This window comes from Tubulanus polymorphus, chromosome 4, assembly GCF_964204645.1.
Source record: "Tubulanus polymorphus chromosome 4, tnTubPoly1.2, whole genome shotgun sequence".
In the NCBI taxonomy this organism is placed as follows: domain Eukaryota; kingdom Metazoa; phylum Nemertea; class Palaeonemertea; order Tubulaniformes; family Tubulanidae; genus Tubulanus; species Tubulanus polymorphus.
Window position 1 is genome coordinate 20,309,146 of NC_134028.1, and position 14,397 is coordinate 20,323,542.

Consider the following 14,397-nt stretch of genomic DNA (forward strand, 5'->3'; position numbering starts at 1 on the left):
TCCGCTTTCGAGCCGAACCTGATGGCATTGCAGTAAGCTATATCCCTTAAGTCGGTGTCAATGCTACAGGTAGAAGAAATGGAGCACCTTTATCCAGTACCGGGTACTGATAATATGAAGAAGGCAACTGAAACTGACTAGGCTGTATAGGTCTACATACGTGTTAGAGTTTGGATCCTTTTTCCACGTTCCAAACTTTTGACTCAACACCGACAAACATTTCCAGTGACCATTTCCACAAGTCATCGAAATCATCGACCTCCTCAATTTTCTGAAAGATGAAAGCTTAGATTAGGAGAAGCTTTCAAAATCAACTCCCCGGTTTCGGTCACGGCATGTGTGGTGGGTATCTGTTAGGGGAAAATCAAATACCTAGGTTAATAAATAAAATAAAATCAATCACATCGACAGAGGGAAAGTAAGCCATCTGTGCTTCAAATAAATAAAGGAACAATAGCTTAGGCTGGAGGATACTTACTTAATGGGGTGGGTTGATAAACTAGTTTCAATTAAAATGATTCTAATCATTCTAAAATGAGACTCCTAGGCGACGAATTATGCTTGAGAGCTTTATATATTATTGGTGTCGAAGAATTGATTCTTATGTCAATTGTCAATGTTGGGACATTGCTAGATATTAACTCACTTGGTAGAAGATGAATCATTTGGCTGCGCCTCCCAGCCTAGTACATCGTAGTTACTCTCTGCTTGCTCTCGTAACATTTTCTGTAAATAGATATTGTCTTTAAACTATTTTTAAGGGCATATACCAAAATGAATTCTTCTTTCCGTGATTAACAAACCAAACGCTACTTTTGTATATAAATAAAAAACTGAGATCTGACTTCGAAATAAAAAGATTAACGATAAGCCCTGAATTAACAAGTTATCTATTCTTCGCTTTGTTTACGATACGAGCAAATATCTCAACTTGATTGTTCGTAGGCTTCGTAGTTCACCTACAACCCGCAGTCGGTGCTATTCATGACGGTATCTCTGTGAATAAACACAAGGACGCGTGTTCACCGAGGACGCGTTAGCCTATTGACAATCTATAAAATCAACATCATTTGTTCACTTAAATCACGGCTATACACTACCGAATCATATATGTTTATCGTGTCATGGCAGCAAAAGTATATAATAGATTATAATTCATAATTCAAACAATCTTCCAAAAACGAAACCCCTTACGAAATTTAGTGAAATGAGGCCGCGTCAGTAGCTCAGTGAGATAAGGCGTGATGCTATTGCATCCACTATCAGCGCTAAGTGATAAGTGGGTTGCTAATGCATCCACTGTCAATGATGAGTGCTGAGTTATAAAATAAATATTCATTTGGCGTGCCCTTTGAAATATAACCTGATTTGCATCCTTTCATTTTCATTCTTTCAGATGTTGAAACAACCTTTCAGTTACTCATAAGACGGTGTCAACCATGGTTGAATGACCCATCGAATGTGCTTAAAAACTAGGGGCACAGGAACACCATGCCCACTCGGAAATTGGTTTCAAATGCTCAACAAACTAACAATTTCAATATTCAACGCCCTCTGCTGACCATATACAAAAACCATGAAACTTGGCCTTGAAACCTACCACAATCATAGGACATGTCAGAAGATGACATTTATGCGTGTGATGACATTTATGCCTCGGTACCACTATAATAACGATATACTAACAACGCCCCTTGGTGACCATATAGAATAACTAATGACCTTAAAACTCATCACAATCATAGACAATGTCATAAGCTACAACTTTGCAATTGATTATGGTGACAAAATATGCATAGGTACGGACATAATATCGAAATACAAAGTTATTGTATTATTCAACGCCCCTGGTGGCCAGACATAAAAACCATTGACCATAAAACTCACCACAACCATAGGAAATGATATCAGCTTCAACTTTCCAATCGATTGTGGTAACAAAATATGCTTGGGTATCAACTTGATGTGGTAAAACATTTTTCCACATACGAATGAGTACTGATGACACCAATAATCGCGTGGTAATTGGCTGATCAAACATACCTGTCTCGGGTACTAAAGATCCCTTTCCATAGCCACCACAAATATAAATGAAAATGGCAAACCAGCAGGAAGCTACAGTACTGAGAATTTGGGCCAACATTGACATTTTTGGGCACAAAAAAGGTCACATCAGGACGGCCACCTTGAGTCCGATCGACCAGATCTTTCTTATGCTGATGAACCCTTGGGGGATACATTTATATACGATAGATCAAGAAGATTGATCAAAGCGTCTTCCAAACGGCCCTCGAAAACTTCAAAAATGTGTAAAAAGTGCTTATTTTGGCGAACAACAATGGCTGCCAGCCGGCCATCTTGAATCTGACAGGGCCAGTTTTTGGGCTGTAGATACGTCTAGAGTAGATACATGTATAAACCAAATATAAAGACCTTACATTGAAGAGTCTTCAAAGCTTCCGAACACAATTGGATTCCGTCTACGGACGGTCGTACGGACGAACGACGGACGAAAAGGGTACGCAATAGCCAGCTGGGACTAAAGTCCCAAGTGGGCTTAAAATCTGTAAACGTCCGATGGACAGCACCCTTTTTAACTGCCACAGCGAGGCAAGGTAAAATGCTATCAGGCTCGAATCCCTGCTGGGTGACGAATCAGCCCTGTAAACTGGCATTTAATAGTTGACTGTACTGAGATGGTACACTTTGATCAACTTACCGAATATAAGTGGTAATCATCATCCCCGTCTAACATCGCAGTAATGTACCCTAGGTTTTGCCCGTAAAATGTCCACGGGTAATATTCGTTGTCCTCTCCGATGTATTTCACCAGATCAAACGCCACAGATATTGATAGTTTATGAGCACGATTCAAGTTAAACGCATCGTCGATCAGTGATCCTCTGTTGATCACGTGGATTACCTAAACAGTCAAAAATACATATTAGAGTCATCTTGGTTATTGAAGACCTCAATTCCTTCAACGATTCCAGGGGTGAATCTGGGGGGGGGGGGGGTTGAATTTTTTTTTTTTACCTAGTTTCTTTGAATAATGAATGATAATATGCCTTCTCTACGTAGCTTGTCTCACAAGCTACGTAGAAGAGACTTAGTCCGGTCTCGACTAGTATATAGTATTTCCCTTAAACGCTGTAAAAAATCACGGGTCTGTTTATTCGAAAATTGTTTGCTTCATACATAATTAATCTTGGGATAATCTTCATAATAAAGTCGTGTAAAGTTCATATCAAAATGTTTTATTATCAATCAGAATATATCTTTATCAGTTTGTAGCATTTGAATTAACATTCCTGTTCTAGATGCTGTTGATTGCGCCATTTTTTGCCCGATTTTCCAAAAAATTTCTATAGTCGAGGGGGAAACCTCGAGCTCCCCTGCTCGGAATTGCTGTTTGAGGTAGAAGTCACTATCACAGTCCCTTGATTCCTGTTCGGAGTCGCCTTCATTCAATCCTAGATCCGCCCCTGGATTCAGTATATACATTGTATAATTGTTTTAGTTGAATGTCTAACGTCAGCGAATCAGTGAAATACAATTGGTGAACAAATTCTCGATGACTTCTAAGATTCGATGAAATTGTGTTGTATGTTTCGGCAACCGAAAGGCAACTAAAATTAGCCATTTCAGAATGAAATGTGTTAGGCCAATTCCGCAGCTTTGACTCAGCTCCAAATGGCTCAAATTTCTCGATCTGATTTCGATATAGATTTGTTTTGATGGGACCGACAGACAACAGATATTGAAATACCCGGTGATCCGATAATAACTGCGCCGATAATAACTTCCAATTCTCTTGGTCATAATTAACTCTGATGTAAGCTATTTGTTTAACGTTTGCCACGACCCATTTACCATTAGGCGGGTAACTATTATTTTCGCGCAGAGTAACTGTAATGATAAAGCGAGATCATACGCGACGGAAGTTACTACCAAAAATACTTTTGACGATTAAGATTGATCAAAATATAAAGCAATATATCGATAACAAATATCGGTTGATAAAATGTGTTTGATGTGTTAAAGTACGTACTGTCACTATCGACCCATATGACGTCATTATTGGTGACATCCCATTGAGGATTAACTTCAGATGTGAATGTTAAAGGTATATGCCAACTCAGACTAGAAAAAAATGTTATGTTCTACGACTATATTTCGTGACAATAATTAAAACTTTGGAACATTCAGACATTTCTTTAAGTAATTCAACGCGAATCAGGGACAACTGTTTATCTGATAAAAATCCACCATCTAATAAACAACGTAGGATTTTTCAACGGTTACAATTTGACGGGTTGCAGTATTCTTTAACTTTTACTCCAAGGCTTTTAAGTTTGGCTCATCAGTGCCAAGTTCACCGTGTAAGAAGATACAGAATCGGTATTTCTCAATTTACACTGATAGAACAGTCGACAGTCTTTAAGTAAGTATTTAACTACAAAATGTCAGGGCCAGACATACAGCAGTATATCGAAGTTTTTTTTAGATATTCTTTCAAACTTGCCTTATCCCTTTTGAGAATCACTTGAATGCATTTGTCAAGTCCACATAACATGCATTGAAAGTATATCAATTAACTTACTCGGACTCGTTAGATTCATCTCCAGACTGGATGAGAAAGTGTTCCTGAGTGACTCGAGCCGTAGTTGTTGAATTTCGAATGATGTTCACTATAGGGTACCCCTTTTGTTTTATCCAGGCCTCGAACTTTTCGCCAACATTCAATCCATTGGCTTCCTTGAAATGAGTACCAAATACATTTCATCAACAGTCAGCCACGGGCAATGACATAGATTATAATGCAGCATTTTCAAATCAATCCACATTCGTTAAATCCTAATGCAGAGACGGGATCAATTTTTATCCCGATTGAATGAATAGTTATTTCAAAAACAACTGGCTAACCTTTGACGTGCTACTTACTTGGCTTAAGCGTCTGAATAGATCTTGATGTGTGGCTGCGCGGTAAGAGTAAGCATTTAGGTAATTCTAAAAATCAAATAAAAAAAGAAAATACGCCAATGAAATACAGGGCCCACGATTGCTGCTCCTCCAAGATCCCCTAAACATCAAGGTCGAACCAGAATTCTTGGTAAAATCAGGGAAGTGTGATGTCTCATCACACTTCCCTGGTAAAATCTACCGTCACCTTATATTCCATCCATTGTCGAATTGCCTTTTGTGTTATGCATATATGTAAATTTGGCGCTAATCCAGTAAACGGCATTAGAGTGCGTGTGTAGAGTTACACTGCATTATTGGGTCAGTGTTCATAGCAGTTGACCATTGACAGTTGACACAATAATACTTTTAGCATAGTTTTAAATGATTACAAGGAGGCGTCTATTTAATTAAAGAACGTCAAAACAAAATGAAATAAAAACACCATCGTCCATGTTGCTACCATTTTGAAGAGGAATCCACCCATTTAGTCTTCTGACATTTAGTCTCCAGGACATTTAGTCTTTTCCACTTGGTCTTCTGACAATTAGTCCTCTTTGATATCACCAACCCAAGACAATTAGTCTTCCTGATATAACTAATTACCTGCTCATAGGACTCAGTCTATGGGTTAAGAATGTTTAATGTATGGTATTGTACTAAGTGTTGATATGGTTGTATGGTATAGTACTAACTTTGATTGAAAAGCAATAAATTAAATTCACTTCACTTTTAAATGTTTTTATTTAGTTGCATATCTACAAGAACCAATATTTACAAGATATTTACAATATTGCAGCAACATATTCACAATAATACAAGAAAGCACAATCTTCAGCACAGTTATCATTATTCATTTGTCCATTAATTTCGCAGGTAGCGTCCAACACGACGCAAAAAGTCAACTATACTTCATTTACCATCGCGATGTTGCTCACAGAGGTTTTTCAGCCGATTTTGTAGCTGAACGTAATTTCGTTTGACACGTTTTTTCGGTGGATTCCCAGCTTCCATTTGTGCCAGAACAGTTTCAACAACGCAATTTTCCTGTTGCAAGCATTCGATAGCACGCCAGATAGATGGATGTTTTGTTCCGACCAATATACGGAGTTTATTGTTCCAAGCCTCTGACAAATTGTTTGTTCTGTCCTCAGAATTTATGGTAACAGTATGCATGTTCCAGGTCTTTGGAGGATACTGTGGGGGAACACGCTTTAAACGGAACAGTCCACCTGGAGCACGGATTTTACGGTACGTTGACACAAAGTTACTGCCTCTTCTGGAGCAGTCTCGCGTATATGATTGTATCCGGATTCAACATCATCCACAGGCAAGAAGGCCAGTCCATTTAACTTTCCACAGAATAACTGAAAGTCGTTATCGTCCCTGTACATAGTAGCAAGTCCAAGGTTTTGAATCTTACGATATATACACTGGGATAAATGATAGAAGCATCCTCTTATTTCAATATCACCAAACACAGATTTTGTTGCATTGAGAACTGCCAACTCAAAATCTATCACAACAGTCGGCGAGAGAAATAGTCCCTTCTCGTCGCACTTTTCACATGATACGGTGAGAAATTCTTCATAAGTTTCCTGAGTTTTCCTTTGAAGGAATGCATAAACGGTTGAAATAGCAGAATCAGCCAGAGGGACATGGATTACATACAACTGTTCGAACAAAGTTGGTGCCATCTGGAAATTTCCGTCCATGAACCACGTATCAGGTTCACAGAGTTTTTTCATATACATATATTCATTTACATATGTCTGTTGCAAAAATCATGATTCTTGATGTTGTGCTCGCGTTATCGTACATCAGGAACTCTTCTCCATCCTCTCGGGTTAGAAACCATGTATCTGTAATGAACAGCTCATCATGGGTTGCAGGATCTTTTTGATATTATTTCTTGCGTCGAACTCTTTGCATTACTTTCTTTCATGTATCAGCGTGAGGTAATCGGCTTTGTACATCTAGGTTGTTAAATCTTGAAATTATTTCTGAATGTATTTGAATTGGAATTTCTCTCGTATTTTCAGCTCGTTTCTTCATTTAAAATCGTGCTTTAGTTACTTCAATTTCTGTCATATCTCTACAATGACTATGTTCTGCGGTTTCTCTAGGTCCAGTTATTTCTTTACTCGTCATTAAGCTTCCTTTACAGCCATCATTTCTTTTTACACACACCCAGCGAATACTTTCTTTTTTGGTGTATTGCTTTGTATACATGTAACCACTGTAACACAACTTCTGGCCACCTCGGGTACTTTCAATTATTTCCATCTTCTGAGAGCTGTCCTTTAAGCATGGGGTTTAATATTGGACTAAATGAAATTTGAAAATAGCCCCTTATATATGATTCAGTAGGGCCTAATTGCTGATAAATTACTGATTGAATGATGATCAAAAGCAAGAAAATTGTCTGAGTTATGACTATATCGTCACTTCATTAGTTATCAATAGTTACGTGAACATCTTATCACATTAATTGATTTAAGCCTATCCAATAGTTAATTAATCGATCAATTGATTATAATGCATGAACAGTCTTTGCGCTTGCATATTGGGCTATTATCCGCGAAGCAATAACATGTAAAGTAAATTTTTAAAGAGCAAAAGGGAAAACATAAGAAATTTAATTGAGTTTTCCTAAGTTTATTTTTTGGGGGTTCCAGAATTAAAATCTTATTTGTAAATCCTTGCTGTAGTTCCTCCACGTACGTATCATCCCAAAGTCTTCAAAATAGAGTTTTAAGACAAGCTTTTGTTATTTTGGATATGGATATTCTAAAGGGGATGTTTACTAAACATGATTTCCATTTGCTAGCTATTTAACTTTTCCTTTAGATTAAAGATCTATTTATCAATAAATTTATTAATGTTTCCTTAAGATTAAATCATCATCATCATCACCATCAATATCACGGACGAATGGAGGCCTGTTGAGGCCTATTGGTGTCTGGCTCGTTTGGTGATTAATATTAGTTTAGGTGACAGGGTTAAAAATGTTTCTCATGTAGCCATAGTTTGATTTGTACCTACCCATCATAAAGATGGGCGTTAAATGTTCTTAAGAATGGTTAGAATGGTTGCCAAGTAAACATATTACATTACATGACTAGTTTGAAATATTGATATCAATAATCTATCATTTCAGGTTTAGATTTTAGTTAAAATAATAAAGTTATCTATATATGGTAAGTTCTAATAGTTTTCTAGAGAAAGACTTTTGAGATTAGTTATCCATACTCGAGTTATCTAAATAAGTTTTTCTCAGTAATTTCCACATTGATAAAAATGTGATATTCATATGTATTGTTTCATTAGATTAAAGAATAACTAATCAATTAATTAATTAGTTCCCTTTAATCTAGCCTCTTTTAACAATAACCCTACATGTGAACTGAAATCATTAGTACTCATTGGCCTGTTTAGGCTATATGTATTGTTTCCTTAGATTAAAGAATAACTAATTAATTAATTAATTAATTAGTTCCCTTTAATCTAGCCTCTTTTAACAATAACCCTACACGTGAACTGAAATCATTAGTACTCATTGGCCTGCTTAGGCTATATGTATTGTTTCATTAGATTAAAGAACAACTAATTAATTAATTAATTAGTTCCCTTCAATCTAGCCTCTTTTAACAATAACCCTACATGTGAACTGAAATCATTAGTACTCATTGGCCTGTTTAGGCTATATGTATTGTTTCCTTAGATTAAAGAATAACTAATCAATTGATTAAACAGTTCCCTTTAATCTAGCATCATTTAACAATAACCCTACATGATTGTGAACTTAAATCATTAGTTCCCGCTAGCTTATCAAATTATGCAGTTCCTAAAGAGCAACTAATCTATTGTTGTCCTCAGATATATTTTTGGTAACAAGAAAATTTTGAAGGGAATTCAGCCATATTATCAGTATTTTAAGGTAATAAACCCCAGGTTCCAGGCTTCCACTAACTGTACCTCCCTAGAAGGAAGACTAAATGTCCCAATTTGGAAGACTAATTGTCAGAAGACTAATTGGATGGAAACTAAATGTACAAAGACTAAATGTCGGAAGACTAAATGTACCAAATTCTTTTGAAGATGGATGTATGTGGGAATAAGTGGACTATGGCCATTGGTAGTTGGGAGATTGTCTCTCTGAACTATCATTAGTATTATAGACATTTGACGCTGATGTGTTTATGTCTCCACATCAACCAACATGTCGAAGACGAGTTTCCTGCTAGTACATGTATATATTTAATAATATGATGGTTATAAGATATTAGTATCAATGGATTGTTGGAAATAATTGATTAGGTAGGAGATGTCATCGAAACAGAAGACAAGAATCCCGTGGAGTCATCCCTAACTGGTGTTTAGGCTGTCATCTGTCAACCGACCTGTAGAGATCATCCTAATATGTAAAGATGTCGCGTGTCATCCGCTGTGTATATGGATCCCCAATTGAGGATCTATTTTCGTGGAACTTCTTTTAGTTCCACATTACTACGCTTTTATATATCAGCTTGCGCATTTATTCCCCGATTTACTCCAAAAGTAACTCTACATGTTGCACTTTAATGTCGTATATCGGACTTGGGCGGTCATAGGGCGGTGGCTGATTCGGGACATGTCATTTCTGCACGAGGTTGTAATCTAATAGCGATTCGGAAATACTGTAAACTTACATTTACTCCTTTCTTGAAGTTTTCACCTCCGACGAAGAAATGTAACATTCTTAACAGAAGTATCGACTGAAAAGAAAGAAAAAAATTGGTTATTCCTTTTAGATCGACTGAATATATTGTTTCTTTCTATCGGTTTTCCTGTAACTTTGGCCTGAACTCACAAATGTTTGACCAGTCACTGACCTTGTAATAGGGAATTTGGCCGAAGAGTTCAGTTAAATCGCTAGGGTTAATATCAGCGTTATAGACAGGTTTAGACGATGTGTAACTGTCCTGTTTCATGATATGTAGAGTTGATATTAAGATGATTCGCTCACGCTAAGAATTGATAAATAAAAGAAGACGCATGGACGCATCAGATTTAGATGACAACTTCAATCGACGAGATAAGAAGAATAATTTCAAAATCTTTTACCTCTGCATACAATTCCGGTGCGGCGTAACTTGCACCGAGATAAGCCACGAAACAAGCGAAACCGTCGTTCAGCCATAAATCATCCCACCAGGCCATAGTCACTAGATTACCAAACCACTTTTAATATAAACCAACGAAAATATTTATTAGTAAAGGGGCTGCCATCATAATTTACGGTTGTTGGACTTTTATTACCTGGCGGGCGATAACACAAGCGATGCTGTGTGCAACCCATGTTTTCTGATAGGTTGTGGAATCAGGAGCGTGTAGCAGCCATGTTTCATCGTATAGATTCAAACCCCAGTTTTCCATAGCTCCCGTATCTGAATTAGGCACTGCCACTAAATCTAAAAGATATCGTCGCATATTGAAATTGAGCGAGCTGTGTGGGCGCGTGGTTAGAGCGTTCGGCTCTGGTCGTCGGTCCTAACCCCGTACATTAGCGTAGTGTCCCCGCAAGTCACGCATCCTCATTGCCTCTCTCCACCCAGGAGTTAATCGGTACCGGGCCTGATAGATGATTCCTGAGCGCTTTTAGCTGCTCGGATGTTACTTCTCCCCGGGGAGAGATGACCGATACATGCTAGAGTATAAATGGCTGGAGTAAATGATACCAAAAATGTAAAGCGCGGTTTCGTTGGATGAAGCGACACTTATCATTATAATCAATTATCATTATTAAGCATTATCATTATCAAGCGTTAACAATCGTTATCATAATTGATTAGTTATTGATTCATTATTGTTGCTATTGCTATCGCTAATGCTATCAAAGAATCAAGGTTTAAAGATACAAGACACAGTTTTACCCAATTTAGACATATCGCATGGAATATTGAAGTAGTCTCCAAAATACTGAAAAGCACTATTTGCGATCTTCTGTGCATATTCTCCTTGTAATTGAATCTTACGCTGCGGTCCCCAGATTGACACCTGCAAAGCGCAAACAAGAGCTATCGAGAATAAAAGGGCGGGTCATCATTATTCAACTTTTGTTAATTATGAGGAAGAATCAAAGAATTCTACTGAATCGATGAAGTCATCGAGAATCGAAATTATCATTCGTGTATATAACCAGGGAAGTGTGATGAGATGGAATACGGACAATATTGTGCAGCTCTTGTCGAATGTGCGTTGTAATTGCCCTAAAGCCGATAACGGTTCGTCGCCGAGCGCTTTGTTACGTAACGCACCGATAAGCGATAACCAGCGAGATCGGGAATCTCCGTAATAATTCAGTTGTTTCCGAATATCGGTTTTTCATCCCATAATAAACTTATATAAAAATTCCTCTGTAAACTGGTTAAACTCAACACCTGATTTCCCCTCATCAATTTTAGTCGATCAACTTGTATTCACAATTGTCTTAAATTTAAGTATGCCCCCTAGTTTGTCTCTTAACTGCTTCTCTTTAATCTGTTTTAGCGTGTAACTGTTTCTACGTTAATTTTCCTTTCGTTAGTATCATCTCTGATTACTTGAATTAGTCTCTTTGTCTCTGGATTGTATATCTCTCATAATTTCTGTTGTATTCATTATTTCTGAAGATGACTATTAGGACATAGACGAAACGTTGAATAAACTACTGACATTTTTGGACTTTTTCGTTATCATTGTGGGATTCTCTCTACATCGCTTCAGACGGATATAGTGTTTTATCAATCGTGATATCCGCTGTATTAAAATGGCAACGGTTGTCATCACACTTCCCTGATATAACCAATCGTAGCTTACTGGTACGGGTTGATTCTCAGCTGATTTGTGTTTCGCGTAATCTTTAAAAACCACGAAAGCCACGAGATATGACGACATGACTGGCGTAGTTTCGAAGACATCATCAACCCAACCATCACCATACCTGTATACGTATATGTCAAAATTACAACTCAGATGGACAGAAAACAGCTCACAATGGAATACATTCTGAATTGATACCAGTGTAAACTCTATTCTTAATGGTGAGATTCTACCCCGAGTTGGTGTCAAATACTGAGTAAGAGTCTGTACAATACAGAAGACTCAGGGCCCGGTTGCACAGTCGTGACTTAAAGTTAAAACCAACTTAAATCAATAGTTGGTCTTAGCCATTTATTTTTGGTCTTAACTATAAGTTGGTCTATTCAGCCTGTTGGAGAGACAGGTCTTTGCACTAGTCTCAGTTAAGGCCAATCGTTTGTAAAAAGCTCCAGTCGCGCAAAAACTCAATGCAATTAAAACCTGCCAAACTGGTGTAATTGGTAAACCTCTCTGGTTTTCGACATCATTCCTCAAACGATCTCCCAAATGCTCGACGATGATCGAATTGGATTCCTTGTGATTCAAATCTGAATCATTCTCGTAGCTCCTCATCCGTAAAAATTAGCTTTGGGTGACCCATTGTTTTGGAGCCGGTAAATAGATTCCAAGAAATAATTCAGCCATTTGTTATTTTGCGTGGTAACTAAGTTGGTCCTAGACCAGTCTTAACGAATTTAAGCCATATAGATAGTTGTCTTGAATTTTAAAACTAAGTCTTAAAATTTAAGACTAATTTCCTAAATAAGACATGACTATGACATAAGTCACGACTGTGCAACCGGGCCCTTGTGTCTTACTGAGGGAAAGTTGAGACCGGTAAAATACTACCCCGAATTGGTGTCAGATACTGAGTAAGAGTGAAACGAATATCAAATTGATACCAATTCTACGGATGCTATTTAAGGAAAAGTATGTCAAATTGGGACTAGTTAGGAATAGTTTTGGTTCGCGTTTTTTAATCACCCAAAATGTTCTCTTCATCTCAGTTATCTACTTACTTGATGCTAGTTGCCCTGGTGGTTTTTAAACCTCCATTACTCAGACTCATCATTTGGGGTCTGCGAACAACAGTAATAGCAAATTCAGCCTTTAATGCTGGTTCGTCAAAACACGGAAATACTTTCCTGGCGTAAAGCGGCTGCATTTGAGTCGACACGACGACACTGAAGAAATTGAAGAATGAAATCATAAATTTCAACCGGATTCACTGTTGAATTACACGGGAGTTAAATTACACCCACAACTACTATAGAACTGATCATGAGTCTTCAAGTATTTAAGTATATACCGAGTTTAAAAGTACCCCCATGGGAGTGGCCCAAAGTTCAATCAAACACTGAAATGAGGAACTGGGTCCAAAGTTAATTAAATTCATGACTTGAAACTGGGCCCAGAGTCAGATTGAAATCAACAGTGGCCTATAACGAATCTAATCGAACGGAAGCGTCCTGGGGACATATCTATTAAAAATAATTTTTCGAGGTTAATTCCTGAAAAAACTAGTTTATTCCGAGTTACAAACTCGGAATTAACCTCAAAAATCATATTTAACTGAAAAAAACTATTTATTCCGAGTTACAAACTCGGAATTAACCTCAAAAATCATATTTAACTGAAAAAAAACTATTTATTCCGAGTTACAAACTCGGAATTAACCTCAAAAGTCGCTAGTTTATTCCGAGTTACAAACTTGGAATTAACCTCGAAAAATGTTTTTAATCGATATGTCCCCCGGACGCTTCCGTCGATTTTACTCACTTGGAAATATCGTCATGTTTATCGACCGAATAGTAAACCCCGTTGCTCTTGTTTAGCATTCGACTAGTGAAGTTCATATCCAACACATATCTATGATTTTGTGTCAAGCTGCGGTTTAATTGGGCCGTATAGAATTCCGATTCAGGATCGAATGACCAACCAGTAATCTTCAGAACTGAATCTCCAGTTTCGGTTGTGATTAGAGCGCTGTTCTCGTCCATGGTCAGATTGGCGTGTTTGTGCAATGTGATGCGGTCAGTAGCCGTATTACATTCGATGGTAATTCTAACTGCGCCGCTGAAACTGTACGAAGACTCCGGCATGCCATCGTCAAATATCGGTCGTATCGTCAACTCATACATACGCGGTGTCACGTGACTAGGCAGACGCGGTACAGCACCTGAAATTGCAAAACTTCCATTACCAGTCGATGCCGGATTAAATTGGTTGGAAGACGGTTTACATGAACCGAAACCCAAATTTCCAATCATGTTGTTGGTTTGAAAAAACGAAATCTAAGTTTTCCCGATCACACAACTACATCAGATGTAGTTGTGTGTTGTACAGTTTCTGTTCTTCGATTTTTGATTTCAAAATCAAACCCCCAGTTTCATTCGCAGCTGGATTCGTGGGTTTGTAAGGGACATCAAATTCAAATCGAATCAAATCTAATCATTCTAATAAATAATAGGGATATTCCAAGATGAAATAGATTTGGTCCTTGGTCCTAAAAATGATGATAATAATAATTTAGTGTTAAAAGGGATTGAATAT

General features: G+C 37.6%; 1 protein-coding gene across 1 annotated transcript; it reads right to left on the reverse strand.

Annotated features, from left to right (window-relative positions):
- Window positions 1–978: 978 nt before the first annotated feature.
- LOC141904401 (aminopeptidase N-like) lies at window positions 979–14,114 on the reverse strand. The gene is made up of 12 exons (XM_074792986.1): window positions 13,624–14,114; window positions 12,864–13,028; window positions 11,803–11,926; window positions 10,878–11,001; window positions 10,264–10,415; window positions 10,069–10,185; window positions 9,654–9,719; window positions 4,604–4,758; window positions 4,052–4,143; window positions 3,770–3,909; window positions 2,720–2,923; window positions 979–1,041 (listed from the first exon to the last, which is right to left on the reverse strand). Exons 1-12 carry the CDS (start codon window positions 14,112–14,114, stop codon window positions 979–981), a joined length of 1,893 nt encoding a protein of 630 aa, XP_074649087.1.
- Window positions 14,115–14,397: the final 283 nt, after the last annotated feature.

Bases quoted from the DNA above. Each gene is read 5' to 3' on its own strand.
- LOC141904401 (XM_074792986.1), bottom strand. From the start codon at position 14,114: ATGATTGGAAATTTGGGTTTCGGTTCATGTAAACCGTCTTCCAACCAA. The intron at 13,029-13,623 runs GTGAGTAAAATC...CAATTTCTTCAG, and splicing joins AAACATGACGATATTTCCAA to TGTCGTCGTGTCGACTCAAA. The intron at 11,002-11,802 runs GTAAGCTACGAT...TGCGCTTTGCAG, and splicing joins CTGAGAATCAACCCGTACCA to GTGTCAATCTGGGGACCGCA.